This window comes from Tarenaya hassleriana, unplaced genomic scaffold (assembly GCF_000463585.1).
Source record: "Tarenaya hassleriana unplaced genomic scaffold, ASM46358v1 Cleome15, whole genome shotgun sequence".
In the NCBI taxonomy this organism is placed as follows: Eukaryota; Viridiplantae; Streptophyta; class Magnoliopsida; order Brassicales; family Cleomaceae; genus Tarenaya; species Tarenaya hassleriana.
Genome location: NW_010964923.1, coordinates 1512044 through 1534450, shown reverse-complemented (window position 1 = coordinate 1534450; position 22407 = coordinate 1512044). Strand labels below are relative to the sequence as shown.

Genomic DNA, 22407 nt, shown 5'->3' with positions numbered 1-22407 from the left:
TCCGATCGTGCTCAGAATTTCCCCGACCGTGGACTCAACCCGCTCGTTGATCACTTCAGCGAGTGCCTTTCCCAAGAAGAATGCATCCAAGACAGACCTGCTTTCATTGTCAGCTGCAAATAGCAAACAGCAAACATCCAATGCACATTATAACCATATTTCAACTGATTGTACAAAAAACTCGAATTTCGACTGACCCAATTCCCCTGGACCAAATATACGAAAACCCATTTCATTCCTTTCTTGAATTAAACAGATAGTAACGTAAGTGGATCATGAGCTTTTTAACCATAACATAGGATCTTTTCCTCATTCAAAGTCCATCCCTTGGGACCTAATGGAACCTTTTCAGACATCCATAAGAATCGACACCAGAACATAAACACGAGAATCGACTTTCTTGACTCCAGATTATTAAGATCTAAACTGGTAAATAATGATACAAATCTGCTAATCACCCTAGATGTTGATGATTCAGCTATATATTGAATTCCACTGAAGTTGCATTTGCGGAACTTAAAATCTCTGGAAACTAAAGTGTATTCTTGTTCCAAAATCCAGTGCACATTATCAATAAGGGCCTTAACAATACAAAGATCATACACACTTTCTTTCTTCTTTCTGCAACAGATTCTTTCTGAACAATATTACATTAAAAAGGTTGAACACAGAATTCAAACAACACATGAACGGAATATACACATCGAAACTGAAAACCCACTAATTCAGATCCAAAATTCAATCCGTTCCTCCGCTGAAATTTTCATCCCAGAAACCGAAATCGTCAAAAGTAAGTAAAGAAATTTCACATGAACCTCCATTTCCAGGTCTGTTGCTGCTGCAACTGCACCTGAAACCGCTTCTCCGACCCTTCCGATTCAATCGTAACCCGCGAAACTCGAGCTTGCCGCTCGACGAGCACAAAAGGACATGACGAGGGTTTTCGACAATAGAATTCACCCGACCGGAGAAATCCGAAACTTGATGAATCTTAGGTTGTCGTGCGAAAGAAGATAGGATTGTGGAAGAGCTCGAAGAAGAAGGAACAATCGCAAGGTTCGCCATTTTCGAACTCACCTCCGAAACGGCTTCTTGTCTTCCTCATGTTTTGTGTGTGCTTCATTTGCAGTTAACGGCAATAACCGGATCCGGGTCAAAACCGACCCGAATTTGAATTGGGCCTTGAATCGGTAGAAATGGCCCCATTAATCTCAAAGGCACAATTTTTTTCCCGGCTCTGTCTGTTAATTTGTATTTTTAAATTTGTAATATATAATGCATTTTTTAGCTAATATTTACATCATTACGACGTATTTGACTGCAAAGGATACGAATAAATCCGTACAAATTTTCAGACATAAAGTGTCGATTATGAAACAGAAGCACATTGAATCAGTTTCCTCGTTCATGGCAGATTCAGTTTCCCTTCTCTCTCTCTATATATATATATATATTCAGAAGTATTAGGTCTAGAGCTAAAAGTTTGGAACTTTTATGGGACACATATGAACAAAATGTGCATATACACAATGTACAAAAGGATACATACACATAAAGCGTATGTATATGAGGAATCGCATCTTATTCGAGCGTAAAACCAAACTGAATCTACAAATAGACTTCCAAAAGTTACAAACTTGCAAATAAGGGATTCACAAAGTTACTAACTTTCTTTGAAAAAATATCCGAAAAAGCAAAATTTTCTTTGAAAAAAACGAGTTTTATATCAATAAAAACGAATCCAGACCAAAGTTGATATAAAAACCGAATAGTCATAGTTTTTCTATAACCGAAATAACCAAACCGAAACCCGAAATGACCCCTCCTACCACGTGGTACCGTACACACCGACTCGAAATTCTTCTTTCTCTTCTCTGTTCATGTCTGAATACTATTGTTCCTGTCTGGTAATACAGAAATAAGAGCATTCATTAGAAATGCATGGAAAAAGACCAGAAACTTGAATTTTTTTTGGGTAACCGAATATTATGAACCAAAATCTTGGGATCGGGACCAACCATGTGATTTATAATATAAGTTTCCTCCCCAAATTTGATTCGAACTCATAGCGGGAAACACGGTTTGCACAACGTTTTAACAGTTGAAGTAGCCAAGTTTGGGTACCAGAAACTTGAATTGCAACATGGGAATGACTATACAAAGTGTCTGCATTTACTCAGTAGATCCACTGAAACAAGACGAGCATATTCAAAACCATCACATCTCCATCATCAATGGCGGAAAGGAACTAACTATCTTGAACCAATCAATGATACTGATTCATAGTCGGTGCTAATTCAATAAACAGAGTTCAAAAGTCATTAGGGTTTGAATCATACCAGTGACATGAAAGGGAAGCCGAACCGAGCTCAAGCTTGCCTCGAACCGATCTGTGTCCCTGTTCCCTCGGGCTGGAACTGGAAGACATCGCTGGCCGAAACGTTCGAGCAAAAGCTCACAACTTTATGGAACTTGTTAACAGGTGATGGCAGCTGAGGCATTTTCCTCCATCTGCAACTCCCTTTCTCTCCATTGATCTCGCAAACACAAGCTGGGTAGTTCTTGTGATTATCCTCGTTGAAAACGTAAATCAGATTCCCTAATCCAACGCACTTCAAGCTCGCAAACCTGGTACTGTCCTCATCCTCGTTATCCACCAATCCAGACAACACCCCTTCAGGCATGATGGCGATTTCGCTGAATTCCATCGAGTTCTCGTCGATTTTCCACAGATTAAACGAATACCCACGAGTGGAGAGACACATTCCACCAAGAACAAGCATGTTGCTGCAGGAATTCAGGGAAGCAAAGAGAAGCCCAGGTGGTCTGAGTGTTTGAACATCGCTCCAAGTGTATGAATCCAAGCAGAAGGAGGTGACAAAGCATGAATAGATTCCGAAAACGTAGAATCTTCTCTTGAACAGAGCGGCGGATAGAGTTTGATAAGCGTAACCTGATCTGAAATCGGCGGGAAGTGGCGGACACATCTCCCACGAATCGAGAACAGGATCGTAGACCTCGACGACTTCACGATCCTCGATGTCCTCAACCAATCCACCGATGAATCCGACGCCTCCGACGAGGATGAACTTCATCGAGCCGTTCTCGCCGGAGAAAACCCCCAAAAGAGGGCTAATCCGATGAAACCGCACCGGAGAAGTGAACCGCCACCGAGGTTTGAGGATTGGGGAGAAGGAGAATCTCGGAGCGGTGGAGAAAAGAAACCCGTCGGAGCCGACAAGGTAGAGAGAAGGGAAGGAAGAGGCGGTGGCGGAGGGAAGGCGGAGCCAGGTGTCGGAGAGAGGGTCGAAGGCGAAGGACTGGTTGTGGAAGGAGGAGGTGTTGTGGATGCCGAAGAGGAAGAGCCAGGGAGATGGAGATGGAGATGGAGAAGGAAGACGAAGGGAGGTGATGATGGAGCGCCAGAGCTTGCATACAGCGGAGGACCGGACGAGGGAAGGGATTGGGAGGAGAGAGAAGATGGATTCAGCGAGGTCGATGCTTAGGGCATTGAAGCTCGAAGATTGAGGATTGTGATCCGACATTGTTGATCTCTCTCCTTGTTCTTCAATTTTTTTTTCTATTGATTTCTCAGGGAAGTAGAAGAAGGACGATGGTGCGGAGTAGAAGCCGCGACGACGGGAACGTGTGAGGCAAACAATGGCGTGAATAATTCGGAATAAAAATAATAATTTTGGTTTTTATTTTTTATTGTATTTTATTTTAAAAAAAAGGACAAAATACGTAAATATATATATATATATGTATATATGTATATCAAAGTTCGTAAATTTGCTAATACTACTACAAAAAACATCGTAAACTTCACAAAACATTTTACATGAAATATGAATTTCTTTGAAAGCTCGTGTTTTTATATGTAATTTTTAAAAAAATTATGTTTGTTAAAAAAAAATTGTGTATTTTTTTTGGATAAAATTCTATTTTTCATTTTGTGCATCATAATTTTTCTCCAAATGTTAGATAAATTATTTTTACAAGGCATTATATATATATATATTAAAAATCCTCTTCCTGTTTTTGTTTATGCAGCAAGATTGATCTTCAGCAAACAATACAAAGAATTCTCACATTGTATATTTGGCAGGTTTCATTCTATTGTTGGAGTTCTTTTAAATAACAATAAAGATGGAATTGTTAAGAAATAACATAATTGTAGTGAATGTCTATTTTTATTATTTTTGTGTAATTTTTTTTGTTATTTAATTCATAAGTTGTTGTTTCATATTTTGTAAACCTATAAATAAGTATATACAAACCATTGTTTAAACACATCAAAAACAAGATAAAGAAATAGCAACAAATAAAGATTCTCTCTTTTTATATATCTTTTTTGCATTATTAATTTTATTATTTTTACAACACATTATCAGCAAAACACTTTTCAAGTTTTATCATGTCGAATTTGACCAACCTCGACTTTGAAATCCTTGATATTAACGACAAGAATTACTTCTAATGAGTGTTGGATGTAGAGATCAATTTGGAATCTAAAGGTCTCAAAGAGACAATTGTTGCATCAAATAAATCATCCAACCAAGATAAAACGAAAGCAATGATATTTCTTCGCCACCATCTTCATGATGGATTGAAAATTGAGTATCTTACTCATAAAAATCCTGTAGATATTTGGAAATCAATAAAAAAAAAGATATGATTATCAAAAAATTGTGATTCTTCCAAAAGTACGTTACGATTGGATGCATCTTCCCTTTCAAGATTTTAAATATGTCAGTGAATATAATTCAACTATGTTTCGAATCAGTTCACAAAAGAAATTATGCGGTGAAACTGTTACTGATTCAAATATGATGGAGAAAACATTATCCATATTTCATGTATCGAACGTGCTCCTGCAACAATAATACCGTGAAAAAGGTTTTACAAAATATGGAGAATTGATCTCTTGTCTCCTTGTTGCCGATCATAAGAATGAATTATTGATGAAAAATCATGAATCTCGTCTATATACATATTTATAATTTAATCATTGTTTTATTATTTTTATTTATTTAAACATTGTTTTATTATTATCTAATGTTTGTGTGATTTTGACATTTAAAAAGAGAAAATTTATTTCTAGTCTTTTTATTTGTTTTTTTATGTTAAAATAAATTATAACATGAGTTAAATTTTGTTATTTTATATATTAAAATAATGTATATATAATTTAAAACAATAATTTGTTTATAAATCTATCTATATATATAAAAGTACAATTGATTAATATGGGAGTGACACGCGTTACGTTATGTTGATGAGAAATTAACGTAGATGGTCACTAACAGATTTGTAACTGTGTAAATTTTTTTAGACATACGTGGTCTTCGCAACTTTATTAATGCATATTCAATTTAATTAAAGGAGAGTGTTGAATTCATTGAACAGTAACTATTTTCAAAACTATAAATGGTCCTTACGTGCTCTAACGTTTATGTCAGCAATCCAAAAGTATTCGGTCGATGTTTTAGAGATTTTACTACCAATTCATACACCGATAAAGTCGATGTTTGGAGCGTCAACGTCATCGTTTACACTATACCCGCCAGAGCACCGTCGTCCTACAGCGTGATGATGCAGAAGATATTGTCAAACCAACCACTGAAGCAGTTGTTTGATAACAATGAGAGATTGAGAACGACATATATGAAGAGATGGTCAAGCAAATGTAGAATTTGAATCCAGAGTACCCGAAAGTAATCGAGAGGGTAGGGTCATGCGCAGGAAGACACCGAGACGATTGCAGCCTCCTTCCCCACCTACCGCCCTTTCTGCAGGTACTGTCCGTCCAGAGTCAACATAATTCAAGACGTTTTACATCAGCTAAAAAGCCCAAGATTATCAAGCACGTCGACTAATCAAGCGAGACAAGTATACGGTTTCTGCATCAATGAATTATCTTTGTCCAAAGCATGTTGAACAAACAACATCGCATGCTAGATGTATATTTGGTCAAGAATCTACACGAAATCATTGAAAAAAGATGAAAGGATCTTTAAATCAAGTACCTATACGACCAATCTTCATTCCCGAACTGGCAAGAGCTCTGAGTGCTGACTGAGCACCAGGACCAAGAGTCTTTAAATGACTCTCTTACTAACTCTTGGTTTTAAAAGCCATATTTTCTTTCCTGATACATCTATCTTAGATTGCAAGATCTAATAAAGACAATTTATCATATCATGAAAATCATAAATAAATTGGATAATAAGAACAATAAAAAATAAAATTAAAAAAATAACTAAATAAAAAAAAAAAACTGAATGAGAATAACCCACAAAAATATAAATATAGAAGTTATTCATACTTTAAAAAAACAGAATATATTTAACTTTAAAACTAAAAATTAAATTATTTAAAATCTATATGTAACTTTAATTCACGTGATGCATACGGATTAATACGTTTCCTATTATAATAGAATTGTATACCATAACCCATAAAAATATAAATACAGAAGATATTCACAATCTTTATTAAAAAAAAATATATATCAATCTTTTTAAAAAAAAAAATTGGTAACGAAGATGGTATCGAATCTGTATGGATGACTTTTTAAAATCTCCACTTAATAACCGATCAATCCACGTTTGATATATCATCCTATTATCTTGAAACTTTAAAAAAATCAATTTAATTTAATAATATAAATTTAAAAATAAAAATATTATATGTAATTTTAAAAATTAATAAAATTATTTAAAAATTGTATATATTTTTATTCAGCGGGAATCGCGCGGGTTAATACCTAGTTATAACATAATTTTAAATCGAAACTGAATGGAACTGAATAAATTTAACTGTTCATGATTTCAAAATCTGTAATAAATGAACCTAAATTAACCGTAACTAATTAAACCAAACCGGACCGTTCACTCCATAGTTAGTAGAAACCCAATTTCTTGCATCCAACTCTTTCGGCTCCGACCAGAGACGTAAGTTTCGAACAGCTTCTTCAAGAGAAAGAGCCACCAGCACACCACCCTTTGTCCGTAATGTAACACAGATGTGACCAGGAAGAAAAAACTGCGGTTGGCAAGTGATGATACCGAGGAAAAAACCGATCGATTCTACGCAAAAAAGGTTGAAACTTTACCGGAAAACACGCGATTTGATTATCGAGCCCGACCATCACTTCGAAACCATCTTGGAACAGGGCCTGCATAATCTTCATCATCGCCATTGTTGTCATGTTCATCTTGTAAACCCATCTGATTGACCCACCGAAGGTTTCGCCTTTCCGCATAATCCCTCCGTACTGATCGTCTATTGGCTCGGGATCTGCTTCCGCCATGGCCGACACTAAAACCTTCACTGTCAACCGACCCCATCATCTCAAACAAAGACACAGTGCTCGTCCACCAACGTGACCAACTTGTACCGGTATTGCCATTGGTCGAGAACGCATCCCCATTTTCCATGACGTAGTCTCCAACAATAACGGCACCGGGCATGTCTGAACGAACGGAACTGACTATATCCTCGTACTCTGTTTGATGCTCGAGTCGTCTCCATTCTCTCTCCCTTGATGGGTTGATGTCCGAAGGCTGTGTTGTCGGGTGAACCCTCCTGGCATGTCGCCTCAATTCTTGGTAATTCCCCGTAAAAGAGCATGACGCCCGGGAGCAACTCCGGCTCTTCAAGTCGAGATAATTTCTCACCTCTTCTACGACCTTCCATCCTAAAACCGAACCACGACAGAATGGACACTTCAGATTTGTCCTCTGGCTCTCTTCCTCCGACCGCTCTCGTTCCAACGAGACAGAATCCCCAATCTCCAATCTACCTTCCGCTTCCGAATCCAGGATTCTCCTCAAAGGGCTAAAAACACGGTCAAAAAAATCTGAGAAGCTGAAATCTGATCTTTCAGTGGCAGCGTCTGAAGATTCAGACTGTGATTTCTTAACCCCGTCCAGGCAATTTGAATGTCGACGACTCGTGTCGCAAATGTAAGGCCTGCAACCTCTGTCATGTGAGCTGCATAGCAGTAGAACAGCATTATGTGGGTGATCCATGCAAATAGGACATGAAACCTCGTCGAGTTCTTTGTGAAGAGCATGAGCATCTGACTCTGCACATCTTTTTCTCTTTACGCCAGTCATTTTGTAATGCGCCTTGTAAGCTACTCGCACATTGAAAATTGCAAAATGAATCGTTTTGTAAAATTGTAAGGAAGAAAAAGTAAGAATATAAACCCACGGGATCATATTATGAAATACAAAAGGATAGGAGATACTGTATAACGATTTCCGACACTGTGTTTAACTTTAATCATGGTATGGGGGCCTTAGCATGTAGGAAGAGTCCATCCACATCAAAACTAGATTCACAAATGACAACTTTAGATATGGCTGAACAGAAAATCTTACCAAATTGAGAGCAACTTCAATGGCAGCCGGTTGGAAATCTACTTTCTCACTGAGAGTTTAATTTACTTTACGATGAAGACCACTTGTTAAAATGCTTGATCAAATCCAACCACCGATGAAGCAAACATTACCGAACGAACAAGTAATCCTCGAGAAACTTGAATTGAAGGAAACCAAATTTTGCATGAACTAATGAACTACTTTCCTTAATCCACAAAGCAGCCAAAGTGTCCTAGAACCTGCATTTACATCCCAAAGAGAAGGTGCCAGTCAAATTCAAGAAAATATCGATGTATAGCTACGCAATCACGACCAACCAACAATTCAAACAAGAACAGCAAGGAAAAGGAACAAAGATATTGTGGACGAATCAACATGTTTAAACAGATTATCTTATAAAACATTCAACAATCTCCTGCATACCAAATCTTTTAAACGGGACAAACAAAAGCACGACATGATTTCTCAAGAACACAAGCCGATAAAAGTAAAATTAGAGCATCAACCATACTCATCCAGAATTGATAATAGATCACTTTTTGATAGTAAGAAACAACTTTATATCAACATGGAACATGGAGCAAAACTTATTCATAAGCATCTAAAAAACCAACCAAGACAGAGAACTCGAGTCAATTACCATAAAAAAAAAACTTTTTCTTTCACATGGGTCTGGCTAATCAGAAAAGCATAAACGCTGGATGGAGAAAGTTGATCTATCATCATCGCAATAATTCCGCTAAGCCGCTAAAGTTTCCCATTTTCAAATTCTTTTCCCAAAAACAGTAAGTAATCCTCCATAAACAATTCCGATCAAAATTCAAGATATCCCCCGTCCCGATTCAGACCTAAACCTACACCTAACCCTAACCCTAACCCAAAAAGGAAAACTGAATTTCCTCTCATAATTCGCAATTCTAAGGGAACTCGACCATAATCTTATCAACGCACAAAACAATATCAAGTTATCAATCAAATTCAACAAGACTCGACCAAAAACTAACCAATTGATCTCACAGAACTAGATTTCGATCAAAACGAGAACAACCAATCCCAAAAAGAGAAGCAAGACGGCGTAAACAAGGATCGAAAAACTAGAACAAAAGGCGAGGAATTACAAACTGGAAATTAGTAACATTTATTCTCCCGGGATTCGGTTTTGGTTGAAAAAAAAAATCTCTCTTTAGGAGAAGATCGCGTGATCTATCTGCTGAGATTTAGGACTTGGCAATTTGCGAGATTAGAAGCGAACTGATGAAGATGAATCGATTATATAGTATCACGAGGCACTGTTGCAAAATTTTAAAAAACTGAAAAAATTGAAAAAATATAGAGGAATATTCAGCTACAACCGCCCTAGAGACGGGATCGTAAGCGCGCCTTTAGATTTTGACACGTGTCATGAATCTAGCCATCCGCTTGACGCCATATAACACTGGACCTAGCTCAGGCCCAATATTTCGCTTCAAGAGAGTCGTATTCGTCTGAGAGAGAGAGAGAGGGAGATGAGCTATTTGCTAACGACGCTGACGAAGAAGAAGGAGATCGATCAGATCATCAGAGACACGATCGATAAAGTTTTGGTTCTACGATTCGGTCGAGCCTCCGACGCTGTCTGTCTGCAGCTTGATGAAACTGTAATGTCTGATTTGATTCCTCCCGTCATCTCTGGATTGTGTTCTGTAGTTGTTCCTTTTGATTTTTCCGAGGAAATCGTGATTTGATTAAAACCCTAATTTCGAGATTTCAGCTAGCGAGATCGGCGAGAGATGTATCGAAGTTCGCTACGGTGGCTTTGGTGGACGTTGATTCGGAGGAGGTGCAAGTGTACGTGAAGTACTTCGACATCACGTTGATTCCGTCGACGGTATTCTTCTTCAATGCGCATCATATGAAGATGGATTCTGGGTAATTTTAAGTTTTTTCATTGTTACTTCTTCTCCAAGAAAAGAAAATTCAGAATTAGGTTTACATACCCTTGTAGTTGTGAATGCCTATTTCATACGAAATAACTTTTGCTTTTAGTTTTGCAGAACGGCGGATCACACGAAATGGATTGGAGCTTTCCACAGAAAGCAGGACTTCATCGACGTTGTCGAGGTAAGGGGTTTGATTAACGAAGCCTCTAAGCCGATGTAACAAACCATTGAAGCTAATGAGACGAAAGCTTGTTTGATTTGGAATTTTATTCAAGAACAAGAACGAAATCATATCGAATCGAGACACAATGTTTTAAGTTGTAGCCAGTTAGTTGTCGTTAAACTCAATGAGATTCAGCCTTAAGACGATCAATTTGTGCAGTGTATCTTGTGGTTGGCCAGTGTATTGTGATCGTCACGGTCTTGTGGTTGGCCAGTGTATTCTGATGAGATTTTGTGTGTTTTCTCTCGTTGTATTCCACAGGGGATATTCCGGGGAGCGATGAAAGGGAAACTGATCGTCAACTGTCCTCTCCCGCCAGAGAGAATACCGAAATACCAACTCTTATACAAAGACGTATAGAATCAGAGGATCCGATGCTTTATATGGCATTGGCAAACGGATGAAAAAAAGAGAGAGAGAAGCCTTTGCTACCAAAACATTGGAATTTTATTGATTCTTGTAATATTTACAACAAGAATACAAAATTTGTTTCTCACTCATTATGTCTCCCAATAGTATATACATACAGACACAGGACATGGCTCGAGAAAAAACGTTTGTGCTCAGCCGAAAAAATTGAGAAAACGAGAGTGTAAGGGCAGCGGTATGAACTAACCTTACAAGCTCATTTCCTTTTGCCGGAGTTTCCTTTAGTGTGGAGCTCCATTGACATCGACCGCAATCTGTTTGTTATATCGGTGAAGGAAGGTCGGGATTCGGGATCCACGGACCAACACTGTTCCATCAGCTTTCTCCAATCTGGAGGGCAACTTTCCGGTATAGGAGGTCTAAGTGTATTCTTCACTATCCCGCCTGAGTTTGAAAAAACAGATGAAGAAACATGCTTCTTAAGATCGAGGAAACAGGAGCTGTGGCTTTGAGGTAAGTGAAATCCGAGTTTATGTTCTTTTTCCCTTACCAATGATGGCGCCACAGTGCATATCTGCATAAGGTTCGTCCCCAGTTAAAATCTCCCACATTGAGATCCCAAAGGAGAAAACGTCAACCTGTGAAGGCGAGAATCGGGTTAATAATGTCTGTCGATTCATTTCAAAGATTTAAACTGAATTTTTTGAAACATATATTTATATTAAGATGTGTTTCAATGGCTTGTTACTTTCTCAGAAACCCGATTGCTGCTACCATTCAGTAGTTCAGGAGCCATCCATGGAAGTGTTCCTCGAACTCCACCAGATATCAAAGTGTTGCGTTTGATTCGCGATAACCCGAGATCCCCGACCTATTAGAATCATGCAAGGAAGAGGAGATTTGGTACGATGAAGTTGGGGGGATTTCTAAGGGGGCAGAATCAGAAATGAGGTAAGTCACAACAACAACAACAACAACAACAACAAGTTTTACCTTGCATATTGGCCTCTGTGGATCCCGCAAATTGACGAGTAGGTTATCGCATTTGAGGTCGAAATGGACAATGTTTTTCGAGTGCAGATACTCCATACCGAAAGCAGCATCCATTGCGATTATAATCTTCTTCCGAGAATCAAGCAATCTGCAATAGCATTTGCATTAAAAGATCACAGGTTTCAGAGAAGGAAGGAATAGATTAAAAAAAACATTGGAGGAATTTTGAAGATAGAAGAATTACTTGTCTTTCTTGAGAAGAGCATGCCTGAGTGATCCATTCACCATGAACTCGGTAACAGTCGCTAGGGTTCCTCCAGCTCCATCGGGAACTGCCCCGTAGAATGCAACGACATTGGGGTGATGAAGATTCGATAAGATCTGTGCTTCTCTCCAGAAGTCCTTCGTCTGGTAAAATCAAATACAAAATTTGTGATCTTTTTTTTTCTTCATTGAAATATGAAAGGTATAAGGGAGGTGAGAGAACTGACCAAGCGGTCCTGCTCTGATGATCTCCCTGCAAAGCAACTCTTTCTTATTCTTTTTATGGCAACATCTGTTCCCCTCCATTTCCCATGGTAGACTGTTCCATATGTACCAGACCCCAATTCGGTCAGGTCTTCCAGATCGGCATTCTTTATTATCTGTTTTTTTTTATCAAAAGGGGTTTTCGATGTGAATCTCGTTTAAGACGAGAAGTATTTTCAAAATTATTGTGATTAAGTTACCTGCAGGCCGTAGACGTTGGCTTCTATTTCAGCGATGTTCTTATCGTTGTGATCGTGATCTTTGTCTCCATGATCGGATTCAGCTTCCTGTAGAACAGTTGACAGTGATAAGAATAAGACAGCCTCTTGTACACAGCCATGAATTTGTAATCAAGTTCTAAACCACCTCAGATTTATTCTCTGGCAGATTCATGTCCTTGCTTGAGATTTTCACAGTCTCATGACCAAAAGCTGCTTCTCCAAAAGTTTGATCAAGACTAAGATCCTCGTCAGGTGAAGAACTATCTCCCAATGCATTCCGTAGATCATGCAGGTTATTGTTGTTGGAACTTGAGAGTGGATAATCTTGTCTTTCTGATGAATGCATGTATTTTTCAGGACTTATCACAGTGGAGTTATCAGAATCCACTTTCTTTTGAGGCAGACCAAATTCTAAGAATCCCTGATCTTCAACAACTATGGTGTTTGATGATTTGGAGGCAATGTGAACAGGAAAACTCCCGTTGGAACATACTCCGATGTCTGGTAAGAGACGTGAAACTTCAGAATTCCTTGCCCGGGTAACATCAGTTCCTAGTTCCTGAACCAAATCAGAAGGTTGCTCGGTAAATAGAGACAGAACCCTTGGTGACTCATGATTTGAGGCTCGATCTATTACATCTTCTGCAAAGGGAATAGCATGGTTGGTCGTCATAAGTCCATGATCTTCCTTAATTTGCCTCCAAGAGTCAGCAGCAAAGGGTGAAGTCAGGTTGCCACCAAGAGCCAAGGCCTTGGATTCCATTTCAGTAGAGGTTGCCCTTCTTATTGTTCCGCATTTCCCTGCCCCTCCTTGACGCGTGGTGTCCTGATTTTGATAGGTCTCATTATAATGATTCCCCTCAGAGAAAATACCCAGATGAATGGTATCATTTTCACCCGGATTTGGCGAGCATTTGAACGTAGTTTCTCCTCCTTCAGTGGACATGAAATCGAGTATATTACTTTGAGTTCTACAGTCAGATAGATCAGTATTGCTATGCAACTGCAACAGCCTCTCTTGCATTTGTGCCTTCAAATTCAATTGGGAACAGTAAGCAAACTGTCCACCACAAAGCTCCAGAGTTGAGTCTGAATGCGAATGTGATAATCCAAACTGAAAATCATTTGAATTTGTAGATCCAGAAGGCAGAACCTCGGATTCTTCTGGTTCATCGGGGGCAGAAACAACACTATCAACCCGCCCAGATATAGGAGACAAAAAGTTTTCGCTGAAGCCACCGTGAGGCAGTATATGATGCTCTGTCCGGTTAGCATCATTCTGCTTGTAGGGCGGATAAATCACTGAAGGCAGTGGTTGTCTTTGATGATATCTGGATTCATTCATCTCAACGCTTGAGATGTCGGGTTGAGCTGTAATATAGGAACTGTTGCTCTCGGAGCTAGAGTTGTTTCCGTACAATTGTGAGTATCCTCCCTTAGAACCGGCACGCTGGAGTGGCATGGGAGAAACAGGAGGTGATTGGTATGGAGACATATTATAGTGAAGTCCATTAAACATTTGACTAGGATGCATAGCATGAACTCCACCTCTAGTCTCCACCTGAAGTAGCTGAGTAGGGGATCGGTTATGGAAACTCGGAATGCGGTCCAAACAGGTAACACGATAACTTGTTTCACCAGAATTTTTCCTCGGAGTAGGATCAACATTACCATTCAGAGCTGCAACGTAGCGGTAATCAGAATTACTCTGCTGGACATTGTTTTCATCGTATAAAGAATTTTCAGATACTCCGAGAGGAATCAGAAACAGTCGTGGCCTATGGGAACCCTCGGGTCTTTGTTGCCCATTGTACTCCTCGATCATATTCTGAAGATCCTCGTCGGAAGTAACTGATATTAGGGAGTCGAGATCGTCCCCTGGAAGCTGATACTTAATCGAATGTGCTTGTGGGCATATAGCAGAAGTCTTTCTCTTGAGTTCTTCCCATGAAAGATTCTTGTGAATCGAGATGATATGGGTTTCTCCCCCGACATATTTGAGTTTTCCATCAGTGGATCGGGGCAGTATTTTTCCGCGAAAGCTGCAAAGGAGTTTCACTTTCGCGGCTCTTTCAGGAACCACTGCTCCATTGCAGTTGTTGGACTGAGCATGATCTGGTAAATGAACAGAAGGAGCTGCTGTCGTCTGGACGACACCTCCTTGGTTGGAATTCAGTTCACCAAACGCCTTCCTGGTTACGACACCTACATTGTTGTATCCATTGAATTTTTCAACACAGCCGCCATTTTCAAACTGGTTAAGAATCCTTGTACCATGTCCTGAATCATTAGCATCAGAAGCACATTCTGATTCCATCCTCCTCAGCCCAGGAAATCTAGGAGGTTCGGCGCGGGTATGATCTTTCAGAAACTCCATAGAAAATTCTTCGCCAGTCCGAAGCGAAACATTTCTATTCGCATTTCTTCCATTGCTTGGGATAGGTTCGGAATTTTGCCAAGCCAACTGACCAGACAAAGCTGAAATATCTCTAACAAGGTTATCGGCCAAGTTACGATGTCGTGTGTTCAGTCCTTGAGCCGCCATTGTTTTACTTCATCTATCCGTCATCTATTCAACTCCTTCAAAGGATCAGCTTTTGAACAATGACCGACCAACATAACCATGCTTTTGTCTTCCCAAATGGTTCAGAAATCTGGTTATTCTCCTCACAAGGGTACACCGCATCAAACTTGTCTAAGTGATCTGCAAATATAATTTCCAGAATTCTGTGACTTCACTATGACACCAGAAACAGGTAAACTATGGTCAGAGGAAGAATAAGGAACCTTTTCTTAGTCACTGTTCTCTTCTCTGTATAAATAAGCCACGAAAAGAATGTTTCTGTAAGAAAAAATTGGGACCTATTCTTCGAAATGTATCCAAAAAAGGAATCAAAATTCAGAAGATGCAACAATGGCGGCAGGCAATGTTTCGGAAGCTGCTTATCTGATCTTCCCACAACCTATTCTGAAATATACGAAACATAGGAAAGGAAATGGTCACAGAAGGAAAACACATCGAAGAAACGATATGGGTCTATTGCTCTTATTCCTCATGTGAAAACTTGAATCAATAAGAAGAAAAAAAAAACATCAGCTCCATCAGAATCCACCACGACAATTCCCACAGCTTCTCATGCGGGAACCAATGAATGCATGAAACTCGGAAAAACTACAGAATAAAAATGGGAAAAAAAGGAAGAAAGAGAAACCAAAATTACACCATGGAAATCACACACAAAATTGTACCTCCGAGTGCCAACCTAACGTCTCGAAATTCGAAATCCCGCCGACATTCAGCGTACTAAAAAGCCCTAAAAACATGCGACATCTGCTGATCAAAACCAGAAATCATCGGAGTCATATATTCAAATCGTGAAGAAGACGAAACCTAGTGGGAGATCGTACCTTGAGAATATTCAATCGGAAACGCAGGAATTCAGCTCGGGAACTTCACCGATCGGTGAATCCGAAGATCATAGACGACATCGGAGAATCTGAACAGAGAGAGAGAGAGAGAGGGAGAGAGAGAGATGAGGAGAGGAGAAGACGGTGGAAGAAAAGGAGGAGAGAGCGAGGATGATTAGACTCGCGGGAGAGAGCGACATTTCCGAGAATTAAGCGCCATCGAACCTTACCGTTACCGGTTAGTATCTTTCCTTATTTTTATTTAAATTCTACAAATTTCAGATTTTTTTTATTTAAAAGAACGATTAAACGACGACGTTTCCTACTCGCATTTTAATGGGCCGAATAATAGGCCCTATATTATGGCTATGCAATATAGTAATGTGATCTGTAGCCCTGTTGGGCCTTGTTGGACATAGACCACTAGTTAGTTGCAAGGTAGAACCAGTAGAGCCCAATTAAATTATTATTTAATTATTAAATTAAATGTGAAAAAAAAATCATCATTCAAAATCATGGTATATGCTTGTCAATTTTCTTTACAATCTAATCATATTTCCTATTAGTAACCGAATATGTGAAGTCTAGGGAGATGGGTTTAATGAATTTTGTGACTTAGAAAAGTTAAAATAATTAATCGGGTTTAAAATATGAATTTATAGAATTAAGAAACTCAACTTTAGTTAATTATCAATTTAACTTAACTAAACCAATGCCAACCATTGCTTAATCAAATCCCATAACTTTGGCCATGGAGGTTTAATCTAGACACAATCGCAGGGGTTGAAATTATAACTAATACAAAAAAGTTTGAGATTTCATACATAGAATGCAATTATCAATAACAGTCGTTCAAAAATTACTAAGATTTTATATATTATTTTTAAAATGATAAATGTATAATAGTAAATCTAATTGTTAACTCTAAATTTGAATTTCAACTCTCAATTATGTTTTGGAATTGATTAAAGATTGAGATTTTGGTTTCGATTAGGTTATTTTCGAATCTGTATTTTTTAAATTTTTATAAAATATATATATATATATTCGGTTTTAGTCTTATGATTATTTTTATACTTGGTTTTCGGTTTAAATTAATTTGATTTTAAAAACAATATCATCAAATTTTGTTCGTATATTGAAAGATTGTGAGGTGTTTGGCGACCGAAGCTTGTGAAGTTGTGTTAGGTTGCCACTAAACTCTTTGAGCACTCAGTTGCATTTACAACCACCATTGTAATTATTATTAAAAATGATTTTGACTTTCTTACACAAAATGAATAAATTAAATTCAATGGACTTACCATTTGTCATTTTCATATTCCATGATTGGGACTCATAACACATTAAGAAGATGGATATAGACTAAATGGCGACTTAGATGATCTTATTCAAGTAAAAAAATGATTTGATTGTTAAATATTAGTCAATATGTTAAGACATATTTGATAATGGACCGTACAATAAACATATCGCCATTTTTAACATCCACTAATAAATTATTATCTAATTCTACGCTTAAATTCTACAAATACACGTGTTTTCAGTATTGAAACTAGCTTAATTGGGAAATGATTATGCTGAACTTAAGACTAATTCTCAAATTATTATATATTATATTTTAATTTGAAAATTTTAAATAAATTGTAATATCCAAACCTTTTCACCGTTTCGTATTCGATGAAAATTTTCAATTTTTTTTTTTGTGAAATTTAATAGATACCATTTTAGTTTTTTTTAAGTATTTTTTAAGAAAATTTTCAATTTTATCCTTAATAAAAAAAAACTGAATATTAATGAAAACACGATTTAATAAGGATACATATGATTTTTTTTATATTTCCATAAAATTTGAAAAAAAAATTCTAAACCTACATATATATATATATATATATATACAGAAATTTTTAGTGAAAATACAAAAAAAAAGCTCATTTATGAACTTGCTATTTGTTAAAATCTATAACAAGCCAAGACTCAATGTCAGAGAAGTACGAACGCAAACCCACTTGTAACTATCAAAATGTGGGAAATTGAAATTAAAATTGAAATTGAAATTGATCCGAAAGCGTATTGACATTTATTTATGCCGTTTACGCCTAAAATTTCAAATTTTATTAGGTGATTCCCCGATTTAAAAAAAATCATCTTGAAGGTAAAATGTGCATGAATTATCTATAACAGTACCAATATACCCACGTACCTATACATATATATATATATATATATATATATATATTCAATAACATTTAATTTAAGGAAATGATATAATAGAAAACCTTAGGAAACACATTTTTGGTTCGTAGTGATTATAAGCTCGCCCAAGTATAGTATATGCTATTCTTTGTCGTCATCTTACATTAAGACTGAATTTTAATTTATATAGAAATCCGAGTTTGAATCCTATAGATATTAAAAATCACAAAGGATTAAACCGTTATTAAACCATCTTATAAAATTTGATCAATTTTCATTCCAAAATGCTCTTTTTCTATTTTAGTTTTTTTGTCGGTAATTGTTTTTTTTTTTTTCATTTTTCGTTAACAGAAGAACACCGTCAAATTTACATTCTCATCAATTATAATATATATATATATATATATATTTATGTACATTTACATTATACATGACAACTGACAAGTCAACCAAAACATTTAATCATGCACGGAATTATTCGTAACCATTGCTGAAAACTTGGATTAAGCCGAATCATTTTTTATGTCAACGGATAAAAGGAATATATATTTATATATTTATATATTAATATATATGTGTGTGCATGAAACTTAGTGGTCTCCATGCAACCAGGAGCATCCGAAACCAACGTTGTATAAATTAGCAGGTTTTAGATATTATCAATTTATTAAATAATCAAAGAACTAGAGACATGAAAAACCACAAGAAAATCATATATATTTTCGTTATTTAAATCAACAAAATAAAACTTTAACCCTTCTGAATATTTTGTTTATTTATTTCTTAATTAGTAGGAAATATTGAAAAGAGTTATATTTATAATTTGGAATCATGACGTATTTGTTTACCAGCATCTGCATGCATGGAATTACGAATTATCTATTTTATTACCTATACATCATCATTGTAATATACACCAAAGTTTTTATCTTGATCTAATTTTATTTCTTGGAATAACATAGATATATATGCTAGGCATGTTATATTATTAGCTTTATACAAGAAAATATCAAAGTATGAGAATCGAAAATATGGCTAGAATCTTATACGTATGATGAATGTAGTGAGTCCAATGATTAAACTAGCGGTCCACAAATTCTGATTGTAAAAGAATTATTATTTAAATATAATATTCACTCTCTATAAGAAAATGGAGTGTATACATTTTTATATTTGAAAATATTGACATTTTAGTAGTGCATGGTTAGTTATATATATTAATAGTATTTCAATTCCATAATTACCGAAATCAACATCTCAAATCCACCAAAAAACTCAATATTTTATTTTTTTATTTTATAATATCACTTCTATAAACTTTACAATCATCTGAGCTCGATTATTTTAATTAAACTGATTATTAATCGAGATTAATATTTTATTTGCGAACTAAACGGGAGAAAAATGTTCTTTTGGTGTACGGAGGGAGAGAAACATTCGGAAGACGGATGGAAAAAGACGCCGTTAACTATCACTCAATAATAGTTAACGGAACTATAACGGCGTACGCTGTATATTTCACGGAGTTAGTCTGCTGGTTCTGCTCCTTCCCACGTTCCCCTTCGCCTATATATAGCCGAGATTCTTCTCTTTGCTTCTCCTCCAAGACCCATATCTCTCTCTCTCTCTACTTCTTCTTCCTTATCACACAGAGGAGAGAGAAAGCTTCAACAGAGCATCAATGGCGGGTTCCATAATAATGTTCTACACCTCTGCGGCTTCTCTGCTCATTTCAACGCTCTTTCTCTGCGTAAATGCGTCCTCGTAAGTTCAGATTATAACACGATTAGAGGATCTTGAGATGATTTCTGCAGTAATTACAGAGATTCTCAAGCTCCAATCGATAGGAAGATCCGAAGAAGTACGTACGTGCGTATCATCATGATTCATGAACGTTTTGTCTCTGCTTTTGTAGTGTTCGAGAAACAGCTGAATTCATGAAGTCGCAGAGCTCCAGAAACTCATCAATGGCGGATACGTGAGTTTATATATATATATATATATAGTAAGAAGATATACTGAATCTCAGATGTTTTGTTTTGATCTGTTATTTCAGGTTATCGGAAGACGCATGGCATGAACACGCCGTTAAAAACCCTGAAGAAATAGCATCCATGGTCGATATGTAAGTTTATATATATATATATATACACGTGTGATTATATAGATTAAATGCAAGAAAATTAATTTCCGTATAATTACAAATTGAATCGGATAATTTTTTTATTGCCCCGCTTTCGTATTAAAAACGCTTCAGATAGAAAATTAGCATCATTTTATAATTTTTTATTACAAATATCGCCAAATTCAACAAATACATGATATATATATATATATATATATATTATAAAGAAACACGACATAAATCTCTTACCATCTTCCTAAACAAAACAACTCGACAGGAACCAGATAATATATATATCAAACAGATAAGATCTGATTATTAAAATTGTATTGCTGCGTAACATAGAGAATCCTCTGTTTTGTTCGGAAGGTTCCACTTTTAACAAAAGAACAGGACGGAGTCACCATGATTCCCATTTATTGCTTCTCTCTCTTTGCCAATAATTTCTCAAGATCCACCGACGTCCACTTATAATGTATTATAATATATATATATATATATATATATATATATTATATCCGAAATCTGAATACGGCCAACAGATTTAGCATTTATTTCGAGCGTTACCAATAAAATATATTGAAGATGGTTCATGAGAAATAGAATGATACGAAAGTTTCCGTATGGACCGTATCACATGAAATATATAATTCCATATTTGTCACATTTATGACCACGTGGTCCACCTCCAATGTCAGTTTCAATTTCCTTTCTTGCCTCGTCATGTGATTCTTGTAAAACAATAAGGGAACAATAATAACCCCATTGGGTGTCTTTGTATCCTTCATAAAATTTAAGGGTTAATCTATAATTTTTAGATTTATGTGCCTATATTTTAATTAATGGAGAATTCGGTATAATAATTTTCTAAAATTTTACTAATTTTTGGGAATAACCGTTACACAGGAGCATACGAAACAGTACGGAGAGGAGGAAATTAGGGTTTTTCTCCTGTACCACCGGCAACACCATCGATGACTGTTGGCGATGTGACCGGAGTTGGCATCTCCGGCGAAAACGCCTCGCGAACTGCGCCATCGGATTCGGCCGTAACGCCGTCGGTGGACGCGATGGCCGTTACTACGTGGTCACTGACCCGTCGGACCACGACCCGGTGAACCCGCGTCCCGGGACTCTCCGTCACGCCGTGGTCCAGGATCGGCCTCTCTGGATCGTCTTCAAGCGCGACATGGTCATTACCCTGAAGCAGGAGCTCATCATGAACAGCTTCAAGACGATCGATGGTCGAGGAGTGAATGTTCACATCGCTTATGGCGCCTGCATCACGATCCAGTTCGTGACGAACGTCATCATCCACGGAGTTAATATCCACGATTGTAAGCGGACGGGGAATGCTATGGTTCGGAGCTCGCCGAGGCACTATGGTTGGCGAACTATCGCGGATGGTGACGGGATCTCGATTTTTGGGTCGAGTCATATTTGGATCGATCACAATTCTATGTCTAATTGCGCTGATGGGTTGATTGATGCGATCATGGGTTCAACGGCGATTACGATCTCCAATAATTACTTCACTCACCATAATGAGGTTAGTCTCTTCGGTGATTCTACTGTTATGTTTCACCAAATTAGCAAAACTTGACTGAATTGGTTGCAAAAAATTACATGATCAGTTGAATTTCGAGAGGGTTCTCGTAGAAATGCAGAAGTTCACGGATGATTGAGCTAAATGAGCAGAATTTATGTGCACCTTGTGGTAAAGTCAGTAGCCTAATTACCCAGTTGCTGAACTGAAATGTTCGATTGATTAGGGTTTTGCTAAAGTTGCTATCTTGTTCGTCGATTTGGGATAGTTTCTCTGATTAGGTTAGACTTGGATTTTGCAAAAAGCACAAAGCTTTGAAGCTGAAAATTTTCTATAAGCATTATGCAAACAAGAATTAAGAAAAATTCCATTGATGGGAATATGCAGGTGATGTTGTTGGGGCACAGCGATTCCTATACAAGAGACAAGATGATGCAAGTGACCATTGCGTACAACCATTTTGGAGAGGGTCTTATACAGAGAATGCCG

At 37.2% G+C, this 22407-nt stretch overlaps 6 protein-coding genes and 1 long non-coding RNA gene across 17 annotated transcripts in view; 2 read left to right on the top strand and 5 right to left on the bottom strand.

Annotated features, from left to right (window-relative positions):
• Positions 1-1097, bottom strand: part of LOC104808781 (uncharacterized protein At4g13200, chloroplastic) — a 2056-nt gene extending 959 nt beyond the window's left edge. The window contains exons 1-2 of the mRNA XM_010534580.1: positions 816-1097; positions 2-113 (exon numbers count right to left, since the gene is read on the bottom strand). Coding sequence (XP_010532882.1) covers positions 2-113; positions 816-1065 — 362 coding nt within the window. The 5' untranslated portion in view covers positions 1066-1097. The remainder of the gene's footprint in view (position 1; positions 114-815) is intronic.
• Positions 1098-1532: 435 nt separating this feature from the next.
• LOC104808780 (F-box/kelch-repeat protein At3g24760-like) lies at positions 1533-3641 on the bottom strand. Of its 2 annotated transcripts, XR_770992.1 has the most exons (3): positions 2340-3641; positions 2019-2188; positions 1533-1904 (listed from the first exon to the last, which is right to left on the bottom strand). XR_770992.1 is itself a non-coding variant. In XM_010534579.1 (2 exons), exon 1 carries the CDS (start codon positions 3543-3545, stop codon positions 2370-2372), a length of 1176 nt encoding a protein of 391 aa, XP_010532881.1. In that variant the 5' UTR covers positions 3546-3641; the 3' UTR covers positions 1533-1904; positions 2340-2369. The 2 variants fall into 2 exon arrangements, 1 of the variants encoding a protein (XP_010532881.1); XM_010534579.1 differs by lacking the exon at positions 2019-2188.
• A 1716-nt stretch (positions 3642-5357) lies between these two features.
• LOC104808779 lies at positions 5358-6233 on the bottom strand. Its single transcript, XR_770991.1, has 3 exons — positions 6030-6233; positions 5712-5801; positions 5358-5582 (listed from the first exon to the last, which is right to left on the bottom strand). It is a non-coding gene; the product is annotated as an uncharacterized LOC104808779 (long non-coding RNA).
• Positions 6234-6798: 565 nt separating this feature from the next.
• LOC104808778 lies at positions 6799-9613 on the bottom strand. Of its 6 annotated transcripts, none has more exons than XM_010534578.1 (4): positions 9509-9613; positions 8391-8629; positions 7118-8143; positions 6799-7005 (listed from the first exon to the last, which is right to left on the bottom strand). In XM_010534578.1, the coding sequence occupies exon 3, from the start codon at positions 8121-8123 to the stop codon at positions 7137-7139; it is 987 nt and encodes a 328-aa protein (XP_010532880.1). In that variant the 5' UTR covers positions 8124-8143; positions 8391-8629; positions 9509-9613; the 3' UTR covers positions 6799-7005; positions 7118-7136. The 6 variants fall into 6 exon arrangements, with proteins under 6 accessions (XP_010532880.1, XP_019057543.1, XP_010532876.1 ...); XM_019201998.1 differs by adding an exon at positions 8265-8279 and having other exon boundaries at positions 6799-8143; positions 8463-8629; XM_010534574.1 differs by having other exon boundaries at positions 6799-8143.
• A 256-nt stretch (positions 9614-9869) lies between these two features.
• Positions 9870-10903, top strand: LOC104808775 (thioredoxin-like protein 4B). Its single transcript, XM_010534569.1, has 4 exons — positions 9870-10027; positions 10141-10298; positions 10424-10490; positions 10794-10903. Exons 1-4 carry the CDS (start codon positions 9896-9898, stop codon positions 10890-10892), a joined length of 456 nt encoding a protein of 151 aa, XP_010532871.1. The 5' UTR covers positions 9870-9895; the 3' UTR covers positions 10893-10903.
• Positions 10904-11135: 232 nt separating this feature from the next.
• On the bottom strand, positions 11136-16264 carry LOC104808776. 5 transcript variants are annotated; one of them, XM_010534571.2, is made up of 11 exons: positions 16052-16264; positions 15893-15974; positions 15431-15611; positions 12789-15347; positions 12623-12709; positions 12386-12538; positions 12139-12302; positions 11895-12042; positions 11650-11772; positions 11452-11539; positions 11136-11345 (listed from the first exon to the last, which is right to left on the bottom strand). In XM_010534571.2, exons 4-11 carry the CDS (start codon positions 15186-15188, stop codon positions 11158-11160), a joined length of 3351 nt encoding a protein of 1116 aa, XP_010532873.1. In that variant the 5' UTR covers positions 15189-15347; positions 15431-15611; positions 15893-15974; positions 16052-16264; the 3' UTR covers positions 11136-11157. The 5 variants fall into 5 exon arrangements, with proteins under 5 accessions (XP_010532873.1, XP_010532872.1, XP_010532874.1 ...); XM_010534570.2 differs by having other exon boundaries at positions 15893-15957; XM_010534572.2 differs by having other exon boundaries at positions 15431-15606; positions 15893-15957.
• Positions 16265-19864: 3600 nt separating this feature from the next.
• Positions 19865-22407, top strand: part of LOC104808774 (putative pectate lyase 14) — a 3793-nt gene continuing 1250 nt past the window's right edge. Inside the window, exons 1-5 of the mRNA XM_010534568.1 lie at positions 19865-20011; positions 20163-20225; positions 20304-20372; positions 21279-21921; positions 22306-22407. Coding sequence (XP_010532870.1) covers positions 19929-20011; positions 20163-20225; positions 20304-20372; positions 21279-21921; positions 22306-22407 — 960 coding nt within the window. The 5' untranslated portion in view covers positions 19865-19928. The remainder of the gene's footprint in view (positions 20012-20162; positions 20226-20303; positions 20373-21278; positions 21922-22305) is intronic.

Coding starts and splice junctions, on each gene's coding strand:
- LOC104808780 (XM_010534579.1), bottom strand. CDS start 3,545: ATGTCGGATCACAATCCTCAATCTTCGAGCTTCAATGCCCTAAGCATC.
- LOC104808778 (XM_010534574.1), bottom strand. CDS start 8,123: ATGACTGGCGTAAAGAGAAAAAGATGTGCAGAGTCAGATGCTCATGCT.
- LOC104808775 (XM_010534569.1), top strand. CDS start 9,896: ATGAGCTATTTGCTAACGACGCTGACGAAGAAGAAGGAGATCGATCAG. Junction 10,028..10,140: donor GTCTGCAGCTTGATGAAACT/GTAATGTCTGAT, acceptor TCGAGATTTCAG/CTAGCGAGATCGGCGAGAGA. Junction 10,491..10,793: donor ACTTCATCGACGTTGTCGAG/GTAAGGGGTTTG, acceptor TGTATTCCACAG/GGGATATTCCGGGGAGCGAT.
- LOC104808776 (XM_010534571.2), bottom strand. CDS start 15,188: ATGGCGGCTCAAGGACTGAACACACGACATCGTAACTTGGCCGATAAC. Junction 12,539..12,622: donor CCAACGTCTACGGCCTGCAG/GTAACTTAATCA, acceptor AAAAAAAAACAG/ATAATAAAGAATGCCGATCT. Junction 11,346..11,451: donor GCACTGTGGCGCCATCATTG/GTAAGGGAAAAA, acceptor TTTCAAACTCAG/GCGGGATAGTGAAGAATACA.